Raw genomic sequence first — 22023 nt, forward strand, 5'->3', positions numbered from 1 at the left:
GGAACTGCCTGTGTTTCAGCCCATTTTTCTGGATGTAGTTGACACAGTGCACAACCACCTTCATCACAGACGCCCACTTCAAAACTTTGCAGCACAGCGCTTGCTGGTGAATCAGGCAGTGGACTTGAATCGGTGGGGCGAGACCTCGTTCCTCGAACTCGCCGTTCAAGCGCCCTACTAGACCCCTCGTAGATCCGACCATGCTAGGCGCACCATCTGTAGTGACACTGGCAAAATTAGCCCATTGCAGACCAAGTTCGCCCATTGTTTTGCACACTTCGACAAAAAGGTCTTCTCCAGTTGTTGTGCCTTTTAGGCTTCTCAGTGATGCCAGCTCCTCTGACACTTCAAAACGTGTGTTGACTCAACGAATAAAAATCAACAGTTGTGCCGTGTCCTGTACGTCATTACTTTCATCCATGGCTAAAGCAAAACACTTGAATTCTGCGGCTCTCTCTCTCAGTTGGTCAAACACGTTTCCCCCCATCTCCTCAATTCGTCTCGTCATCGTTTGTGCTGAGAGACTCACCCCACGGAAGGCATCTGTCTTCTCGGGACACACCTCCTCGGCCACAGCCAGCATCATGGCCTTCCCGAATTCTCCGTCTGTGAACGGCTTGCCGTGGGTAGCCAGTAGGTTAGCTACTTTGTAGCTAGCTCGGACAGCAGCCAGGTTGACCCGGGATTGACGAAGGAAGGCATCCTGTTGAACAGCTAGTCCGCCTTTCAGACGCCGAACCTTATCATCTCTCGCTAGCCCGCTCAAGCTAGCATACTCTCTGTGCCGGGTTTCGTGATGGCGGCGAAGGTTGAATTCTTTAAACACGGCCACATTTTCTTTACATATAATACAAATGGCACGGTCCTTCCATGGAACAAAAAAATAATCCTTGGTCCATTGTTCTTTAAAAACCCGACACTCTCTGTCAATTTTCCTCACTTTACTGCACGCCATTACACTGCTGTTCAACTGTAGCATAATATTTTCTGCGCATGAATTCGATCAGCTTGTAAGGTGGCGGAAATTCGGTCATAAACATACGTCATATAAATAATACAGACACACATATTAAATTATATAAAATATAAATGGTTAATAAAAAAAAATTTTAGTGTTAAAAAAACAAGATGCAAATGTAACAGATGTCAACCAAAACGTTACATAACGTTGCTTTTAAAGCGTGATAGAGGCGCTGGCGATCTGATTGACAGTTCCACTGTTTGGCTCATGGCCACTACCAGAGCCGCTCTGGCCACTACATACTGACGGCCTCGAGTTCTAATCTCAGGTGACGGAATGAACAGCGATTACCGCCCTCGTTTGGAGAGTCATGTTATTATTTCACAAAACAAGTTGGACAACTAAAATAAATATTAAAAAAATTATTTTATAATTTTTTTCTTTTTTTTTCTTTCTTCTTTGGGCCATTTCAAATGGTGAGGTTCAGAGAGGTGGAGGGCCGGTCAAAGGGGCGTGGCGGGCCGTATGCGGCCCGCGGGCCGTAGTCTGGGGAACCCTGCTCTAGAGCGTTGGGGTTAGTCTAACATGAAAAGCATGGACAACAGAACATAAAATCAAGTTATGCAAGCGGTTATAACATACAGTATTAAGAAATCATACAACACAACAATTTTTTTATGATTTAACTAGGTGTATTAAACATGTACATTCTATGTATAAATCAAATATAACAATTTATAACAATGTATTATTTGGTTTTGAGAACAACAATGAGGTGATTCACCAAATAAACTATTTGTTGTTTATCTCAATGTCCCTAATTATACATCCTCAAAGACTTTGCATTGTACATGTTGATTGAAGTACTTCAATCAATCAGGTTAATAGCTGGAGACCAAAAAGGAAATATAACTGACAAAGCAATTAAAGCAAGTAACGCAAAAGAAACAAAAGTGAACAATTAGAGGAAAGCTGTTATTGGCCTGCGGGGTAACAGGTGCAGTCATATAAAGTTAATGACAGGTAAATCCTATAAGAGATCGAAAATAATAATGCATAGGCATCCCGTTCTGGGAAAAAAGGGAAAGACCTCCTGCTCTTGGACAATGATGTGCTCACCAAGTTGTATGGTAACCAGCAAGATATACTTGGAGATTTAGGAATTTACATTCTAGTGTTTCAAAAAGGATCAAAAGTGAATGGTTCATTGCTCAGGATGCATTCCAGGGACGCTGAGCATTTTCTTCAATACAATTTAAGTTGTGTACAAGTGAAATGTTTGGCCTGATGCTGCGGCATAGGGAAAAGTCACATGGTCAACATATTCAAGGGTGATCTTCCATTGAGGAGTATGAATACAATCTCTAAATATAAAGTCAGTAAAGTATTTACATTTCTGATAGCAAATCAAGTCTTGGCGGATATTCGTGCATGAGAGCAGCAGCAATCTGGGGAAATACAGAGAAACAAAAAAGAGGGGCAGATCAGAAACCAAATTTGAGGTTTTTGAATACACAATGTATGTTTAGCATTAATGAATACAAAAGTAACAGCAACATGTCTAGGTTGAGGCTAAATCAACAAAGATACTGTACATTGATTCACAAGTAAATTACCTAAATTATGTTTCCTTCTTCATCTTCACTGGTGTCTGGACTGCTTAGGCCACTTTGACTTTCCTCTTCATGTTGAAGGAAACAAGCATCAGGACCTAAAGCAGTCTTGTACTGCTGCAGTACCACCTGCAACCTCTCCAACGCCTCAGCATGCTTCCTTCTTAGGGTGCACCCAAGTCCTCCATTCCCCTTGTCTACATCTGAAAATACACGAAATATTGTTATATGGACATACTATCAAGTAAGATTGCTTCACGAGGCCAGAGCACTTCAATGGAGTATATTCTCTCCCATGTACATATAAAGATGATTGTCACTGTCAAGGGACTTCATTATGTAAAATGGCCGGGTCGAATGGGCAAAGGCCATTATACTCCATCCAATTTCTGTGACCAAGAATGATTTGGGCTGACTTTTTTTCCTTTAAAACTCATACTTTACAAGGTAGGTGAAGTTTTGCTTTCAACTTACCTTCCTCAGCCACCTTATTTTTTAGAGCAACTGCCATGTTCTGCAACCATGTGCAATGCTGCGCCATCTCCCACAATAGGATGCCTTTCTCCTCTTGCAGTCTCCGTGTAAGCATGACTTGATCAAGTATCTTTTTCTTGGCTGTAAAGTTAGCTAAAATCCAATCACAGTTATGTATATACATGAATCACATTTTCATTATAGCATAACAATATGTTTAAAACTCCAAACATGTACTTTCAAAATAATCAAATGTATACACAATAAGAAAACTTAAGATATACCCTTAAACTAAATGAGAGTTCTAACACTCTACATGATATGTGCATAACTCAGCAAGGTATACCTTCATATAACAGAACTTCAAATAAATTATTATGAAATATCTGAAAACTGACCCATGCCATGAACTTCCCATGGCCACAGCGCGGACATGATGCTCCCTCCAGAGAGGGAATGCTCCACCGCAGCAACATCTATGCCTCTGGCAGAGTCGTGTACCAGCTGGTTGTACTTCAGTACCTCCTGATTAAGGCGCTTTTTGTCGTCTGCAAGCTTCCTTCGAAGTCGATGGCGGAGCTTGATGCTGTCTGAAAAAGACATGAAGTAGTGGGATAGGGATATTAGACAAACTATATTTGCAAGTGCAAAAAATATATATAATTCAGTAGGTTGAATCTGCAACCTACAGTAAAACATTATATTGTTATACCATTCTGTCGGTAAAGGGATTGCTTCCGCTGCCTCACACTTAGGTAAAGCCCCTCAATGCTTTGCTGCAGTGCTGTTTGAAGGATGTCTTCAGAAGTACCCGATGTTTCTGATGTTCCTGTAGAAATAATATTGGCAGTAAAATGTACTGTTACAAAACACGTAACGGTTTTGAGAAACAAAGTTGTGCAACATATTTAACACCTTTTAACACAAATTGATGGTACAACTATGGAAACTGGAACATATCAGAGATAAACATGGACACATAGTTGGCTTGCTATTGCTTGAAGATTATGTCCCTGTCTACTGAAATCCAGTGAGGGTCCCATTACGTGGCATGAAAAATCAGCCTTATTGCCTTAAAATTGGCTGCTCTTTAGGATCAAATCTGTAAATTCAAACAGTCATGGACAATGATATGTAGCTGGTGTTATCTCGTCGTGTTTACCAGATGCCCATTCCTTCACGTCGGAAATCCACGTCGACACCATGTCATCTGAGACACAATGTAGCTCCGTCTTGAGTTCCTCAAGACTTGCAGTCTCTTCCAGGAGCCTCTTACTAGTCTGATAAACAGTAGACGATGGACATTCATCAAGATTAAAACTTGCTATTATTAACAACAAGCAATGTGCAAATGACAAAGGACACAACAACACCTTTAATAGGATGCTCACCTTCACATATCTTGTGGAAAGTGCCTGATGAAGGGAGTCACCTTTTTTCCTGTTCCATCCCATTGCATGCACTGTGAGCATGTCCAGTCGTGCTTTTGAAAGCAATAATGAGGTTATGATGTGTCATCTAAAAAAGTATGCAATAATAGGGCAAAACCTTCCACTCACCTGCTTTGGACATGTATTTTGTTGTCAGGGCACAACGGGACAGGTAGCTGTTGACCTGCTCCACCTCTTCCCCAGCGGTCATCCCTGCTCCCTCCCGGTTCTTCCCACTCCATATAATCTGATGGTAAAAGGTTGCTGAAATTGTTGTGCAAAGAGGCTACATACTACTATAATAAACAGTATAGCTTAGATATGTACTACTTCAGTATTATAAATATAAAAAATATAAATGTACGTGATACAAAATATTTCACATACCTCTCATTTGGTAGCATGGGCTCGAGCATGCATTACACTGAGGAATGGCTTCATGGTGGTCAGCTCCTGGAGAGCAGGAAGGACACTTGCAGCTTTCTCCATGTACGGCCAGTACTTGCAAGCCACATCCATGGCGAAGAACTTGGCTTTGGCTGGCATGAGTTCCTTTTGAAGATACAGGGGGTAGGCGAATATCTCCCCCCTGTACATATTTAAGGCCTTCAAAAGAAACCCATGGCGACATACAGCCACCTACATCCCTTCTTCATCCAGCTTCGAAGCCCTCCTTGACGTCTCCCTCGCTGCTGTCCACTGCACTGTAAAAACGATAACTAGCAATTGTTGATCTCATTACAATTTTGAAATTAAACTGACTCAGAAATATGGCTTTGCAATAAGTAATCTATAAACTCTTGTCTGCCCAGCAAATTTTTCCCATTGTTGACTTAACTACTATTTTTAAGTCAGCTCAACAAGAAATTGTAAATCTATTAGCAGATTTTTGAGTTGAGTTGGGCCAACTCCGTCATTTGCTCTTTTGCGCATGCGCACACAAGCCTGGACCAGTTTGAACCGCGCTTTGCTGAAGGTGTGCCCGTCCGACATTTTGTGGAGCAGAAACCGCGTGGTGGGAGCTGGCCAAACTTTCGCTCCAGCAGGTAAGATAAGCGTGTTTTTACTTCCATCACGCTGAATTAGTGCATGGTTGACTTTGTTTTTACTGTAGGGTCATTGTCTGTTGTTGTTGGTAACTTTTTCGCATGCGCCTCGTCGTCATGCAGACGCTTTCACATGGGGTAGCTATGCAGCTATGCAGCTATGTAGCTATGCAGGCATGTGGGCTGTCATTTCAGTGGTGTAAGTAATTCGGGAACTATATTCATTATGAAAAGCCAACGTTGTGCATTTTTTATCCGGTGCAACACTGGGTAAGTTAAACAAGGCGGCAAACGATGGTGTTCGTTTATCGCGACCTCTCCGCGGCGCCGCCATTACTTGTTGTTTTATTTTCTGCTGTAGCGCTGTTATTTCGTCACTTTTTAAAGTTTTAATAATTTTTCATGCGAGAAAGTAAGGGTTTAGATCCCCATTGTGCGGTTAGTTTGTCTAAATGACGGCTGTTTAGAAGTTTGCTCCGAAGTTGAGAACCTCCACGTTGTGGCAAGGCCCCCCCGAGGTGGGGGACCTCGCAGAGGCAGCAAGCCGCCTGGAGAGCTCCGTTGGCCGGCCGAACTACGTAGTTCTGCCGGGGTGGTAACGGTCGTTAATTAACTCATCCGCAGGTTTTTAGAGGTTTGTCGCCGGGTTGCTCGATTCTTTTTTAGGAGATAGGCTGTTGGTCTCACTGGTGTAATCTAACAATTGGGCAGCTGCATTAGTTTGAATCAAGAGTAAGTTAAAGCTGTGTGAAGGAGGAGAGGAGCAGCGCTGTACAGAAATCACCACATTTACATCAATAATGTTTTACAATGTACCGATCAGAATGCATTATTTTAAATGTTGTTTTATTTTATGAAGTTATAACATGGTTATGGTTGGTGTTTTTAAAAACAAATGTTTGAATTCATGTTTGCATTTTTGTTGCTTGTCATAGGCCTAGTTATAATTTAAAATCAAATTTACATTTTAAAATTAATTTACAGATTATATTCATGAATGAAAGACAATTCCCAATAGACTTTTTTCTTGTCTCTATTTTTGGCTTGTTGATGTAGGCTATTTAGCTCCTGCAACAAGGGATTCCTTCTGTGTTATGTATGGTTGTTTTATTTATTTTTTTATATAACGGCTGTTGCAGTTGGCTTTCAGACCAGTACAGCTTGGTGTTATTACAATAATTATTATCAGACTAACTTTTAAGTTTTTCATATCAGTATTCTATCTTAAATTACGTGTAGAGGCTGTTGTGAAAATGCTATTCATGCTATTTGTGTCTCTTGTGTTTCAGTGGTGGATTCCATGCAGTGCCGGCTTTGTAAATTCTCCAGCTCCAGTCAAGTGACCCTCTTGAAACATCTTCGCCTTCGCCACGGTCAAGGTGCACACTGGCCTTGCACACACACCAACTGTGTTTGTGTATTTAAAACACTTGGATCATTGAGATCACACCTCTCGAGATCACACGCGTCAGTGAAAATCCAGGAGTGTGTAACATTTCACTGCGAGTTGTGTGATTTTAAAGAGATTTGCAGTGAAAAAACGTTTTGGAACCATCTCGGACATCATTTAAAGAACAGAGAAACTGTACAATGTCCCTTTCTAAGGTGTACCTTTAAAACAAACACTCGCCCAACCTTCAGTTCTCACAAAAGTCGAAACCATAAAAACTGGACACTTAAGGATTTCCGAACAATACAAAGAACTGTTACTGAAGATGAGATAATTGATGGTGAACAAGCTGATAGTGAAGCAGGGACATCAGCTCATGATGTTGTGGGACTAAATTAGGTTGTAGATACTGTGGAGGATGTAGATAGTGAGACACTTGAGCACAAATTAGCCTCTCTCTTTTTGTCTATGCAAACTGTGTTGCACGTTTCTCGAAGTGCAACACAAAAGATTGTAGAACATTTGCATAACCTGCTGTCTTTCTCTAACACTCAAACTTTCAACAGTGTCAAAGAGATCCTTTCTAAACATAAAATTGAAGTAAATGATTGTGTTTTGCAAGAAATTTCAAGTGCTATAGCTCAAACTAATCCACTCCTTTTAACAATATCAGAGAAAGGTTCCCTATCTACAGATCACAGAAGGAATATATACTTCAAAGGGCACTTTCCTGTTATCGAACCCACAGAATATCTGTACAACGCAGCCCATAAAAACTCTTTTGTATATATATCTGTCACTAAGGTACTTGAGACTTTACTTGGGTGTACAGATTTTTTTGACAAAATTGTATTTAATCAAGAAGCTTTATCTGGGCACTTTAAGTCTTTTCAAGACGGCAAGTATTACAAGGAGAATAAGCTACTGGGAGAACAAAACACTTGTATCAGTTTGGGATTATACATTGATGAATTTGAAGTGTGTAATCCATTGGGGACCTCTAGAAAAGTTCATAAGATTACGGCAGTATATTGGGTGGTTCTAAATTTACCAGCCAGGTTCAGATCGAGTCTCACTTCAATTCAGTTGGCTGTCTTGGGTAAAAGTGTAGACATAAAAAAATATGGTTATGAAAAGTTTCTTGAGCCATTGCTTAAAGATATAAAGTGCCTAGAACAAGAGGGAATTTTTGTTGAAGTTGTGGGCCAGTTTGTTAAAAGCACTGTGTATTGTGTATGTGCTGACAACCTCGGTGCGCATGGTCTTGCTGGCTTTTCTGAAAGTTTTAATGTTGAAAATTTCTGTCGGTTTTGTTTGATTAGTCGGGGCCAAATTGCAACCACTGAGGTTAATGATTTTCAATTGAGAAGTGTTGATCAGCATAACTTGTTTCTGGAAGAGCTTAAGCAGGGGGGCAACCTCAAAAGTGTTAAGGGGGTCAAAAGTGAATGTGTACTGGGCAAACATCTCTTGTTTTTTCACCCAATAACTGGATTTCCTCCAGATCTGTTGCATGATCTTTTGGAAGGGGTCATCCCTGTGGAATTATCCTTATGTTTGAAAAATCTGATTTCAAAACGCTTTATTACATTTGATGAGTTAAATGACTGCATAACATCATTTCCCTACAAGTATGAAGACAAAGTAAACAAGCCCCACAAAATTCCAAAAGCAAGCTTTGAAAAGGGGACAGTGGGGGGAAACGGGCATGAAAACTGGACACTGCTTCGTTTACTTCCTTTTGTGATTGGACGCAAGATACCAGAACAGGAGCCAGCTTGGGTGATTTTAATGGACCTCAAGGAAATTCTTGACATTGTTGTGTCAAGTAGGCTTTCTGAAGAAGCACTGTGTTATTTATCTTATAAACTACTCGATCATCGCAAGTTGCTCACCAGTACCTTTCCAGAGTTCAGACTGAGGCCGAAACATCATTTTATCGACCACTACCCGCAACTTATTCGCTGCTATGGGCCTTTGATTGAATTATGGACAATGCAATATGAGGCTAAGCATAGCTACTTTAAAAAGGTTGTCCATGACACTCGCAACTGGAAAAATGTGCTGCTCACTCTGTCCACGAAACATCAGCAAATGATAGCCTACCACCTGGACAGTGGGATCCTTTTCAAGCCAAAACTGTATGTTGAAAATGTGAAGGTGGTCAGGGTTTCAGAATTGGATCCATCTCTCAAGTATGAAATACAGAAGAAGTACCCACATCTAGACAGTGTGTCCCTGTCTAAAACGGTTCACCTGGATGGGACACAGTATGCGGCAGGCATGATTTTGTCTTCTGGGCAGTGCAGTGGCCTCCCTGAGTTCCATAAGATTGCAAACATTCTTGTCAATGCAGAGGAGGTGGCATTCATTTGTAAAAAACTTTCTTCTTGGTACATGGAACATTACAGGTCCTATGAACTTGTTGAAAACACCTGTGCAGACCTTCTTGTCCTGGATCCAGATGTGCTGACGGATTACCATCCTCTAGCAGCGTACACATTTGGTGGGAAGCTTATGGTGACTCCGAGGACATTCCTTCTCCATTAACCTCCTGAGACCGAGCGTTTTTTCTGGTGTGCATTTTTTTTATTTCTCCTTGCTATCTGGGATAAGTAGGACCTAATAAGTACAATACCTAAAGTTTGTCTTTGTACAGGAAGTAGTTTTTGCAAAAAATGATGTCCTCATATGAGGACACTGGGATTATCTCAACATTAAAAAAAACTGTATTTGCTGTTTGGGACCAGAAGGGCCCAATTTGTGTAAATTCAAATTTTCAGCTTTCTACAACATTGGTGTAATCTGTCTTCTAATTAGGTTTGACTAATCATTTTCTCCCACTTTTCTCTCTCCCCTCTTTTCAGACTATGTTACTTCGGGTCGTTCTTTCCTCCAGAGATGCCCGGCGAATCCAGCTTCCAGAAGTCCCAACATCTGTGGAGGGCCTGATTAATATGCTTAAAGAGAGACTCAATCTTCAAGAAGATTTCTCACTACAGTTTGAGGATCCGGAGTTTGGAAATGCACTCTGCAACTTAACAGAGATGTCAGAATTACCAGCTGTGCGTGCAGTCTTGCATGTCATGTGGAACTGTGATTTGTCTCCACTTAACCAATCCACTAGTTCAGTCTCCTCTCAGGACACAATCAGTGTTCACTCTGAGGATTTCAGGCCTAGTTGGACCGATTCTATCCAGACCACATTAAGGCAAGTCGCAGAGTGGCCATCTCCATTCCCAATCCCCAAGTTTGCATATGATGTGGAGCTGAAATTGTCTAAGGCCAATGACACACATGAAAAGACAAAGAAGGGCGTTGAAGTGACAAGAGACATGAAGATGGAGATATTGGATAAAATTGCACAAGCAATTTTTGAAATCAAAAGCTACCCTGAGAAAGATGAGCTTGAGTCAGTTGCCGCTGCGCTCATTCAGAATTATCCATGTCTGAAAGAGCCATTTGGCGTCACAGGCTACGAGGGATGGAGAACAAGTATCAAGTACAAACTTGGAAACTACAGGTCAAAGCTTCGCCAGGCAGGATGCAATGAGGTAAATGTAAACAAGAAAAGAAAAGGTGGAGGGGAAGATGACAGTCCATTTACCCTGAAAAAGCCCAAACGTGGAGAGGTCAATCATGTGCCAGATTACCCACAACACCATGATGATTCTACCCTTGAAGAGGAAAGAGTATCTCTGGTCGATGAAATGAAGAAGAAGAACAGGAACACAACATTGATAGAACAGAAGATGGAGCTGACGTTTTCCCTCAGGCGAAGGGAGGTGGTAGAGTGTCAGCCGATGGTATCTGAGATCCAGGAAAGGTGGCCTGCTCTGTTTTCTTGTGAAGAGGTAAGGATCTATTCTTTTTTATTTCTACTGTTCAGACAAGCGAGTAAAAGAAGATGTTATGTTGACATTTTCTACTGAGACTTCATTCTTCCTCAGAAGCGTCATCCAACGTGCTGCTGACGTGTCATTTACCAGCTGGTCTGCCGAGTTGGCCACGCACCTTCCATCCTGGGTGGTCTCTGGAGGAAGGAATCCCAGGTATGACATACCTGGGATTCCCTCCTTCAGAGACCAGAGGCCAGCTGATGAATGACACATCAGCAGAACGTTGGATGACACCTCTGATGAAGACGACGACGTCTCAGTTGAAACTGTCATGGTAACATCCTTTTTTACTTGCTTGTCTAAACAGTAGAAATAAATTGCAATAATAACAAGAAGACAAAAGTAAAATGTTTAATCAGGTAAGAATGTGTGTTTTTTTTTTATGTCTTCCAAGGAGTAATTCACTTTCTGCAATTTATGGATGTGGCATAGTCACCCTTTTTATTTAATTTTTAATCCTCAAAATCCATGGTTAAAAATGAGGTTCTTTATTTCCTGTGGTGCATTTTAGTATGTAATCCACTTTTTCACAGGTCACAGAAAAATTGTCAGATATTTAACATGGTGCAGACTCATAACAAGTTACCCAGGAACTTCCTGTAAGAAATTCTGACATTATGGTTTGAAAATTGATAATATTTTTTTGGTTTTCTTGTTAAGATATCTAAGGAATTTCATCGTATCACGAGCAAAGACCTCCTGGGGACTTTCAATGCATCCCTTGACAAGTTTGGGCCTGGCCTGCTGAAAATCTACAGGTCTAAGAAAGGAGCTTTTGGTCAGGAGATGGAGGACCTCCTTGATCAACTTGATGATCAGGTCAGTGAACTGCTCTTTTGCCTGGCAGTTTTAGAAGAGCATGAATATACTTATTAGGAATGACAACATTACAGTACTATACTAATTGAACTACTTATGTTTTCCACTTTTAGACATCCGACATTGTGTCCCACCGGAAAACAGCAGCACTGAGAGGCCTGCCTATCTACCTCCGCGAAGATGCAACCACGTTTTTCCTGAAGTGCTTGGTAAGTAAAAGTAACTGCAGGAAAGACAAATAATTCAGGTCATGCAGCTAATTACTTATTCTCACAAGATGTTTTTAAGGATTAGTTAATCCAAAATGTAAGTACACCTCCCCAGGGCAGTTTATCAGTCCAGATGATTTTGGGGTGAGGGTTGGACTTTTCCACTTCAGATCCCTTTTTTTCTGCTGAGGGGAACAGTTGGTCATTTTGGGTGGTGTTTCAGCACAAGGTTGGTGGGTTACATTGATTAAAGAAAGAGATTTATTTTTTCTGGTTAATACCTCCACAAGTTAAATGGCAAATTAGTATAGCGTGGTACTAAATAATTAATTTCATCAGTATAAATGTATTTAGTCTGAATGTTTTTTTATTTTTTTTAATCTTTCTTAAACAAATCATTAATTTGAAAGCTGAGAGACAAAATTTGAAAGATGATCCTCTAAGAGTAAGGCTTTTTTTGGCTGTCATTTTTGTTTGTTTTAAAAGCAGAACCATTGTTACAATGGGCTCTTTGCACAGCTTCACTACTTCCTTTACACCAACTTGTTTACTTCATGTAAATCACCCTCCTTAAACTACTAAATCTATTCTTGGCTTTAGCAGTTTTCATTGGCTGTCAGATTTCAGTTTATAGCTGCCCATGTTCTTCTGCCTTTTTTTTAACATTTCAACTTCTTTTAGCCGTTATGAAGCCAATCATCTCTGCTTACAAGTTATACTTTTCAGCTTTAGCATTAACCTTTTCAGAATTCACACATATTTTTTTTTTCATAAAATGACTCTTTCTACTGTCTTACTTTTTCTAAGCTCTTAATAATGTACCTGTTCTCCTTCCTCAGGACACCGACATTTTGGCACCAGTGCAAGGTGCATCTGTTGCCATCCTCTCTGTGCTACATGATGAAGCCGACAACACTGTGCGAGACCAGGCGGTTGTGTTGGAAGGGGACATTGTGCTTCATAATATTCCAAACCTCTCTACTGCCATGGCATACCTCTTCGGCCTCCTGTATGCCCTCAACATTGATTTTCCAAAACAGATGAGGTACTCCTTTGAGGCAATTCAGACCATCTTTTTTTCGCTCGGTGGCTCTCGATGCTCACAGCGCACAAGGTCACTGAAAGCGAAGCTTGTACTGTGACTGTTATTGAAGTTTAAGTGCATTGTTGTTACACTCATGTAAAACAAAACAAAGTTCATATGCTTCACCTCTGGATTATATAATAATTCAGCAGTTGCCAAAGGGTGTCTAGTGTTTCAACTGTTAAATTCATTATTGTTAAGTAAAGCTTGAATGTGTATATGCAAAAAACAAGAAAAATGGCTGTTCACATGTAAAGTCAACAAATGGCACAAAGTAATTCAGTGTTAATGTGTAAATTCAGAAGCCGCCAACCATGAGGGGGGGTGGAGGGTAATCATTATATACAGTACGTGTTCAGTAAGACTAGCATTGATTTAAAATACTCAGCATTGAGGAAGATTCACCCCAAATGTTACTAGACTATAGAACAGTATGCACGTTTCATAATCTGCAACAAACAAGTTAATCTCTTTGACCTCTGGAATATATAATCATTTGGCAGTTGCCAAGGGGTGCATATAGTGTTTCAACTGTTAAATACATTACAGTTTAAGTAATCTTTAAGCTTGGATGTGTATATGCAAAAAAAAAAGTAACCAAATGGCTAGAATGGCTGTTCACATGTAAACATTTACATTTCAGTTCAGTGTCAATTTCAAATTCTCAGCATGGAGGAAGATTCACTCCAAATGTTAATATTAGACTAATAGAACAGTATGTATGTTGTTTTTTTACACATGCATTAATGATGGTTTTACTGTTGTTCACTGGTAAACTGAATAAAAAAAATCTTGACAACATTCAGCTGTAGTGTGTATTATTAATTATCCATATATTGAGCAGTTTTGAATGTAAAATTATAGCCAAAATAAATTGTATTATTTATTCAACAAGAATATTTGTGTTAGGTGAATCAAGGAATAAATGCCATTGGAGGAATAATTGTGTATTTATACAACAAGAATATTTATATTTAAAGAAAGTAGAAATACATGACATTGATGGGAAAAATTGTTTATTAATTCAACACAAAAATCTGTGTTTGGTGAAGGTAGAAATACATCGCATTCAAGCAAGAAATTCTTAATTAGTCTCACAGTATTATCCTCATAAAGTGAACAAAAAGATCCAAGTTGGCAGAACTCTTGGCAAAACTTAAAAACCTTAGTTAAGTCAACAACAGCTGGCAAAAGTTGAGAAAACTCAAAAATCTCTTGCATCATGTTGCCTTGATATTTTAAGTTTTCTCAACTTTTTCTTTTTTACAGTGTGGGAGTCCCCACATGTGCCTCTTCCCTGGGTCTAAGACACACATTACATCATGACAAATCAGTTAAAAGCAATGGAATCACGATCTATACCATTTGTTCTAATTATCTGATTTTGGAGTAGATAGTAAGGAGAAGTAGCTGAATTTGAAGAAAGTCAGGGTCGGATATACATGGCTATTTTTGTGATATACCTATAAGGTAAAATGACGAATAAAACTTGCATTTTTCAGTGATCTCTGTATTTTGTCGACAAATGCAGCCACCGCGCTGTCTTCTGCTATAAAGAGCCCATTAAAAAAGGCGCTGCCATCAGAACTGAGGAAAAAAAGATTAGCAAATATATCCATGAAATATAAACAGTAATCAAAAAAGTTAAATAACAACATTGTAAAAACAGCACCTTCCACTTCGCCGAAAGCGATACAGCTTCCTGTTTCCATCGGCAGAAACAGCCAACATCTCCGGCGTGCAGGCAGGGCAGATGAAAGGAGCACCACAGCAGAGCTGGTCTTCCTCATACGAGGCATAGGAGAACTCCAGAAAGCTGCGCTGCAGTGCATCTCCGTTGACATGTCCAGACTGGAAGATAATTACATACATTGCTTTGATTTAGTCTATTTACGGAAATGTTAAATGTATAATATGGTAAAGAATATTTACACTTACTCTTCCTCCACACTTTGTGCGATGCTCCAGCAGCTTTGCAAAGGCCTGTCTGGAGAATCCCGGAGAGATGACCTTGAGCTCTTTAAAGGAGCTCAGGAGGTCCAAGGTGTAAAGTGTGGAAATACTGACCGAAGCTGGCCAGTATCCACTCCTAAGGAGGACTTTCAAGTCGGGGGTCCACTGCTGCTGGCAAGTTTGACAGACATATAGTGGCAGATGCAAGTCATAACGCCCTTGGAACAAGTAAATAAACATAATTAAGACACATTTTACAACAGTTCCATCTACAAATAGTCAAAGATGAAAAGATATTACATGAAGGTTTTACTCCAAGTGGAAGCACAATGCCTCAGCCCACAACAGTAAACATATAACAACAATTCAATAGAAATCCAAATATATATATATATATATATATATATTTGTTTACCATTGATGGTAATTAAAATCACTGGTTTGCCTGGTACCACAGTGAAGTGTGTGCCTTTAGAGGAGCAGTTGGGTGCCTTCACAGTTGGCAATATGCAAGCTGTCAAAAAAAAAAGAAAAGCACTAATTACCATTATATGCTGGCCGAAGAGACATGTGAACATCAAAATGCAAGTTTATATATACCATACCTTGGTCATGGGTGTCATATCCACCTTCCACTCTAACAACACATGTTGTTGGAATAATTGGTTTAAAAAAACCATTCATTAAACTGTCCTTGTTGTGGAGTGGCTGGTTCTTGTGATGAAGTACATCACAGTCTCCACAGAACCACTCCTCGGGGAGACACTCTCTACACCTTGGGAGGAAATACAAAATTATTCTAATATCCTAGAATTACTTTCATTCTCATGTGGGTTTTCTCTAGGTATCCAGTTTTCTAACATCCCAAAAGTCATGCATGTTAGCTGAAATAGCAGGGCACTGAGCATTAATACTGAAAAATTACAATTAGGTAAAGTAATTTAAATAAAGGTAAATGTTATCTCACCTAATAACAGCCGGCTCGTGGCAGAGGCCACACAGGGGATGACCAACAGCCTCTTTTTCTAGAAGGCATTGTAGGTGGTGTGGTCTCGCTTCTTTCCAGCGCTCTGAGGCTTTCTGCTGCCGAAAAGACCAGGATGAGGCAGAGCTTTTTTGAGGCTCAGGAGGAGGACATGAGGAAAGAATGTCAGAGAGTCTCTCCATATTCTTTTCTGTGAACAGAATGGGAAACTTTAACTGTAAATGACTATATTTAAGATGAACACTAAAAATCAAGGATAATGTTTTTGCTCAGTATGGAACTGGCCAATATCTTTACTGAATTCTCCTACCTACCTATCCTCGTCCGAGTCCTGAACTGTCAGTTGTGTATAAGGTTATTTTCTCTCACCAACACAATTTATTTAAAAATTGATTTTAGTTTTAAACTTAATTCCATTTTTGTGATTTACCAAATTCGTGTTGTGCTGAAGGTTCAGTACGCAGAACCTCCACACTGGAAGACTGGAAGCCCTCAGTCGGGGGGGATGTGACTGTAAAACATCACACAGAGGGTTAACAACAGATAACTGATGATTTGTATTATCTACCTATTGTTTAAAAGCTTGTGAAATTAAATAAAGCATAGTTCTTATGACACCACAGTGGGAATGTCTCCGACTGTAGTGTCACTATGCGTTTATATATTGGAATTATTGTAGACCCTCAAAAAGCAATTACTGTGTTTTAATTCGATTTTCCAACCATTTACTAAGTAAATTCATAAAAATGTAAAATAATTGGGATTTCAACCTGCAGCTGAGCCTTGGCGTCGCCCTCCACGCCTCCCTCTCGGCTTGCCCTTTTAGGGGACTGTAAAGTGTCTCCTACAGAGCGTGCCCGTTTCCTCTCCTCAGCTGCTTTCTGTGACCAAGTAACAACTCATGTAAGGTTGATGTTGCTGATAAACTGATACCATATGACAGTGGACAAATACAAGTAAATTCATTCACTTGAAGAACATTTTTGCTTCAAGTTTTTCCTACCATATACAACTAATGAAGTAAAACAAGCTGAACAAGCTTTATTTAGTAAGCCTCTGCTCCCCATGTTGTAATGATGAACCGTTTTGCAAAGGCCCTATACATTGATCCAAAATCCAGTTACTCTTGGCCTGTTCAGCATTTTTTGGATAACAGATAGTGCCAAATTCAAGTGGGAAATGAATGAGGTCATATGGGTTAAAACACCAACCTTAGCTTCAGCTAGCATGTGTTCATGCTTCAGCTCAAGAGCCATGCGTTTCCCTTCTTTGGATGTGGGATTATTGGGGTCTGGGTTGTGTTTTGTTGCCATTGCAACACAGCCAGCCAGCCAGCCAGCCAGCCAGCCAGCCAGCCAGCCAGCCAGCCAGCCAGCCAGCCAGCCAGCCAGCCAGCCAGCCAGCCAGCCAGCCAGCCAGCCAGCCAGCCAGCCAGCCAGCCAGCCAGCCAGACAGCCAAACAGACAGACAGACAGACAGACAGACACAGACAGACAAACACAACAGATATGCATGCAACAGCTGCTGTATGAGACAAACAGAGATAGAGAGACAGATTTTAAGATTGAGATGGATAGATGAAGAAATAGATAATGAATGATAGAAAAAGATAGATACAATAACTATAAGAAAGGTAGGTAAATAGACAGAGAGATAGGTTGAGTTTGGCTCTTAAAAGTGCCGTTGGTTTTATGATGGTGTAGATCAGTGTATGGGTTTGTGGTGTGGGTACAGGAGCTGCAGGAAAGAACAGAAAAAGTGAATTATGTAGTGAAACTAGCTTTTTTAAATGCACATTGTGACGGTTTAACTACTTTAGACAGACTGAGTTCATTTACGTGTTTCCTGTTCCATACGAGTAACAAGCACATGGACGTGGACTATGCCCCTTCCCCCCAAACATATATTAAAATGTCGGCCAGCGTTAGTACTGTCATGTGTAAAACAAAAGCGATTAAGATAACGTATAACTCACACTTTAACACCGACGTATGTAGCCGTAATTAAGACAAATATTTTTCACACACCACTTATGAGCTGATATAAATGTAGCTAAACTAGTTTAAGCTTATGTTGAACGTGAGCTAGCTAGCTAGCCGTCCGCAAGAATAATTTCACATTAATGTTGCTTTGCTGATTATGGCGAAAGCATTTCTCAGACTTCGAACAGTTCAGTATGTATGATGAACCATGCGAGTAAAGGCTTTTTAAAAAAAAACAATTATTAAATCTAAGCAAAACATGTATCAGACTTTAGTGACCCAACTTACTTTGTCAGAGGATGGATCGCGATGCCTGTGGCAGCATCTTTGGCCAATAGGTGGTGCTCTGAATGATGTAATTTCCTGTACCGATTATACAATAAAATATTAATACATTTCCTATATTTTGACACGATAACTCTTTAATAACCTAAGTAGCCTACGGAAAAAAACAAAAAAGTATATATTGCCTTATAAAATGCAGAAAAGTTTAAACATCTAACATGATAATAATAAATAAAAAATAATGATATCTTAAACCAAAATAAATAAAATGGAAAATTAACCGACATCAACAATTTAACATAAATAAAACAAGGATTAAAACAAGGATAAGTTTGACTCAATGTTGTGTAAAGTACCCGTTATGGTTAAAAAAGAATATTTTTTTATTTTTTGAAAATAATACAGCTTCCAGCTTCCCGAGACACGAAGAGGAGACACGAACAATTCTTCCACTTGAAATGCGTTTAAAATGTGTCAGAGAGACGTTTAATCGGTTCATTGTAATTGGTGTTTAATACTGGCAACTTCTAATTGTTGGGTGGGGGGCGGCGTTCGATCCAGTTTCGATTCCGTAACCTTGGCGCACCGCCACTCCAACATCCAATCCCGACTTGAAGTTTAATCACGGGGACTGTAGTCCTAAACGATAGCTGGGGATTATGGGTAGTGTAGTGTCTTCGGCCATCCTAAACTCGATGATGCTCGAAATGTCCCTTATAGGCCTAAGTCTGTTTCAAGTTATTTTTATTTTGAAATTCAGTTCCTGAAGGACGGCAAAAAAGCCCGAGATTATAGAATTAAACAAATAAATAAAAACAAGGATAATTGTGTGTTATTGTTGACTAAATAACAGTGTGTTATTTTGAAAAGAATAACAAATTAGAAGGAAAAATGAGCCCCATTTATTTCCCTCACAGACAGCAACAAAAGTCCGAAATGATACGATTTTAAATAAAAGCAATAATCGTGGCTTGATATTGAGTAAGAACATGTTTTTATGAACCACACAGCTTCCGGTCTTCCTATAACACGTAATGCCGTGAGACTACCAACAGAAATACATGGCTTTTAAAATCGTGCTGTGCAACACGAAAAAAAAGGGGAAAGACTACCAATAGAAATACATTGCTTTTAAAATCGTGCTGTGCAACACGAATAAAAGGGGAAAATCGTGTTGGTGAACATGAATCAATAGATTAAAAATCTTGTTGGTGAACATGAATCAATAGATTAAAAATCGTGTTGGTGAACATGAATCAATAGATTAAAAATCGTGTTGGTGAACACGAAATGCCGTGAGACTGGGTTGGAGCAGCACCACGAGGTAAGATGCTTATATTGATCAATTTAGGTTGTTTTAACATTAAATGCACAGCTATTTTCAGGATCCCCTGGCCTCCGTCAAACACACAAATCTAACATTTTCCTGCATAAACTATGAGGAATTCGACCTAACAGGTTTCCTCTTACCGAATCTGTTCGAGCTCGTTGTGTGTCTGAACGGATGCCGCGTCCCCAGAAAACAGCTGGTTGTTTGTCTCTCCCGGTCCAACGAAGATCACGTCAGGGTCACCAGATTGTAAACCGTGATCGTTATTCTCGCGTCGAGGAGAGAAGCTTTAAAAAGGAGACTACATGGAGTCTTTGAGAAGGTTCAATTGGTTACTTTAATTTAAAAAGGCGGGTATGTTACAAGCAGAATATTGTTCAGTCAGAGGAGAGAAGAGCTGCAGCTCCCTCTCGCAGTCCTGGCCGTGAAGAAGAGACCACACCAAGCTCCGTCACCTGACTATTGTTAAATATGTTCTTTATTCTCGCGTCCAGGAGAGAAGCTTTAAAATGAGAATAAATGGAGTCTCTGAGAAGATTCAAATGGGATACTTTAATTTAAAAAAGGCGCGGTAGTGTTACAGACAGAATATTGTTCAGGCAGAAAACAGCTGTGATCTGGCTCTCATGAGCAAGAGAAGAGGGCGAATCCCTCGTCCGGTGCTGCTATATATATCCTCTGCTGGCTCCTCCCCGCCAGCCGGCTCACCTCGTCTCTAATGTCCGTTGTTGCATTTAAACAGAGGATTGGTACTTTTCACATTCAATATATGCTTAACACGCCTTTTCTCCTCATATTCTCTTTCATCACTTTTCATGTAACACATTCTAAACGCTGTAATCAATACTCCAAAATATACAGAAAATACTTCACGGCTGGTTTGGTTTCCGGATGTTGTCACATGCTACTCTCGTCTGTAAACAATAATGTATTCAAATAAACTGTACTTTCATTTAATATTCAGCATGGTAGTATCTCGACATCTATAGTTGTAGTGTTAAATCAGTAGGTTTCGGTTTGCACCACTCCATGTCATTTCGCTACTCAATTCACCTCTTTAGGAAATCGTATATTAGCCACATGCTAAATGCTAACCGTAGATGAAGGATTTTCAGAATAAAAGCTTAACTGCTTGTGCACAAGAATTTCTGGTTTTTCAGTATAAAAGAGCGTTTAAACTGACGGTATGTTTAAGCTACATTATACCATCAAAACATTGATTTTAATTTCTAACAGTCCCTCCTTACACACCTAAAAGGTGTGTATAATACTGAAATCAATGAGTTCTTCATCTGAACTTCGCATAGTACATATCTCATATTACAAACATGCAATCTAAATGGAATGGTTCAATAGGCTTAACTTTACAGAAATACAAAATAAATTATTTGCCTGGTTCAAACATAAAAGTTTTCCCTTGTGTATAACTTCTAGTGTTTGCATTCAATAGCATTCTTCAAAATAGCAGCAATGGCTTGGTATCAGAACATTTCTTCCTCCCTCCTTTCACAGAAACCGTTCTCATACCACGCTCAGTGTTAAGGCACTTGTTTTTACAAAGTAAAAAGAAACAAACCATTTTAGAATAGCAATGATTTATACAACATGAAATCTACCATATTAGAATAGTATAAAATCATAAAGTCAAATAAAATGGACTATCTTAGAATAGTGTAAAATTAATTGGAATAATAAAAATATACTATCTTGGAATAGTATGAAATAAATTGAAATGGATTCACTCCATTTTAGCTTTTTAATTTTGCTCACTTCTTCACATGATTTCATCATTTAAAGAATCACATCGGCTGGACATTCATTGATCAATCTCATCTCCGAACATCCATATCATTTAAACTAACTCATCATTGTCATCAACATCTGTATACGGGGGTTGGTCGTCTTGTTCTGCTAGCATTTGTAACTGTCTCCTCATGAGAAATGTACCCTCCCTCCTTTCATACCATTTAAGGTATGAAAGTAATATGTTCTCTAGAAGGGGCCGTCGTGATCAATCGGTACGTTCTACTCTGGGGTACGGCATTCTAGACAGTCATTTCTGGGAGAAGATTTTGGTCAGTTACAACAGTTGTAGAATTTCATCACTTAAAAGTTCCTACTGTTAAATATGTTCTTTATTCTCGCGTCCAGGAGAGAAGCTTTAAAATGAGACTAAATAGAGTCTCTGAAAAGATTCAAATGGGATACTTTAATAAAAAAAGGCGCGGTAGTGTTACAGACAGAATATTGTTCCGGCAGAAAACAGCTGTGATCTGGCTCTCCTGACCTGAGCAAGAAGAGAAGCTCGAATCCCCCGTTCGGTGCTTTATATATCCTCTGCTGGCTCCTCCCCGCCAGCCGGCTCACCTCGCCTCTAATGTCCGTTGTTGCATTTAAACAGAGGATTGGTACTTTTCACCTTTAACATATGCTTAACACGTCTTTTCTCCTCATATTCTCTTTCATCACTTTTCATGTAACACATTCTAAACGCTGTAATCAATACTCTAAAACATACAGAAAATGCTTCACGGCTGGTTTGGTTTCCGGTCATTCCGGAAGT

The 22023-nt window shown here is 39.7% G+C and overlaps 3 protein-coding genes across 9 annotated transcripts; 1 reads left to right on the plus strand and 2 right to left on the minus strand.

Annotated features, from left to right (window-relative positions):
- Positions 1-1602: 1602 nt before the first annotated feature.
- On the minus strand, positions 1603-4702 carry LOC307038482 (uncharacterized protein). Of its 3 annotated transcripts, none has more exons than XM_079679883.1 (8): positions 4608-4702; positions 4481-4531; positions 4211-4328; positions 3761-3877; positions 3447-3638; positions 3049-3201; positions 2578-2777; positions 1603-2409 (listed from the first exon to the last, which is right to left on the minus strand). In XM_079679883.1, exons 2-7 carry the CDS (start codon positions 4505-4507, stop codon positions 2578-2580), a joined length of 807 nt encoding a protein of 268 aa, XP_079536009.1. In that variant the 5' UTR covers positions 4508-4531; positions 4608-4702; the 3' UTR covers positions 1603-2409. The 3 variants fall into 3 exon arrangements, with proteins under 3 accessions (XP_079536009.1, XP_079536008.1, XP_079536007.1); XM_079679882.1 differs by having other exon boundaries at positions 3049-3189; positions 4440-4531; positions 4608-4697; XM_079679881.1 differs by having other exon boundaries at positions 1613-2409; positions 4440-4531; positions 4608-4697.
- Positions 4703-5226: 524 nt separating this feature from the next.
- Positions 5227-13726, plus strand: LOC307038439 (uncharacterized protein). 2 transcript variants are annotated; one of them, XM_079679832.1, is made up of 7 exons: positions 5228-5524; positions 6814-6903; positions 9326-9490; positions 9782-10768; positions 11474-11632; positions 11746-11841; positions 12681-13726. In XM_079679832.1, the coding sequence occupies exons 4-7, from the start codon at positions 9785-9787 to the stop codon at positions 12981-12983; spliced, it is 1542 nt and encodes a 513-aa protein (XP_079535958.1). In that variant the 5' UTR covers positions 5228-5524; positions 6814-6903; positions 9326-9490; positions 9782-9784; the 3' UTR covers positions 12984-13726. The 2 variants fall into 2 exon arrangements, with proteins under 2 accessions (XP_079535959.1, XP_079535958.1); XM_079679833.1 differs by lacking the exon at positions 9326-9490 and having other exon boundaries at positions 5227-5524.
- Positions 13727-13924: 198 nt separating this feature from the next.
- On the minus strand, positions 13925-17282 carry LOC307038454 (uncharacterized protein). 4 transcript variants are annotated; one of them, XM_079679851.1, is made up of 8 exons: positions 17075-17282; positions 16294-16374; positions 15846-16053; positions 15484-15653; positions 15294-15392; positions 14864-15096; positions 14598-14776; positions 14324-14512 (listed from the first exon to the last, which is right to left on the minus strand). In XM_079679851.1, the coding sequence occupies exons 3-8, from the start codon at positions 16043-16045 to the stop codon at positions 14389-14391; spliced, it is 1005 nt and encodes a 334-aa protein (XP_079535977.1). In that variant the 5' UTR covers positions 16046-16053; positions 16294-16374; positions 17075-17282; the 3' UTR covers positions 14324-14388. The 4 variants fall into 4 exon arrangements, with proteins under 4 accessions (XP_079535979.1, XP_079535978.1, XP_079535977.1 ...); XM_079679853.1 differs by lacking the exons at positions 14324-14512; positions 17075-17282 and adding an exon at positions 13925-14228 and having other exon boundaries at positions 16294-16527; XM_079679852.1 differs by lacking the exon at positions 16294-16374 and having other exon boundaries at positions 14317-14512.
- Between the last annotated feature and the right edge of the window lie 4741 nt (positions 17283-22023).

This window comes from Notothenia rossii (assembly GCF_949606895.1).
Source record: "Notothenia rossii genome assembly, chromosome: 1".
In the NCBI taxonomy this organism is placed as follows: domain Eukaryota; kingdom Metazoa; phylum Chordata; class Actinopteri; order Perciformes; family Nototheniidae; genus Notothenia; species Notothenia rossii.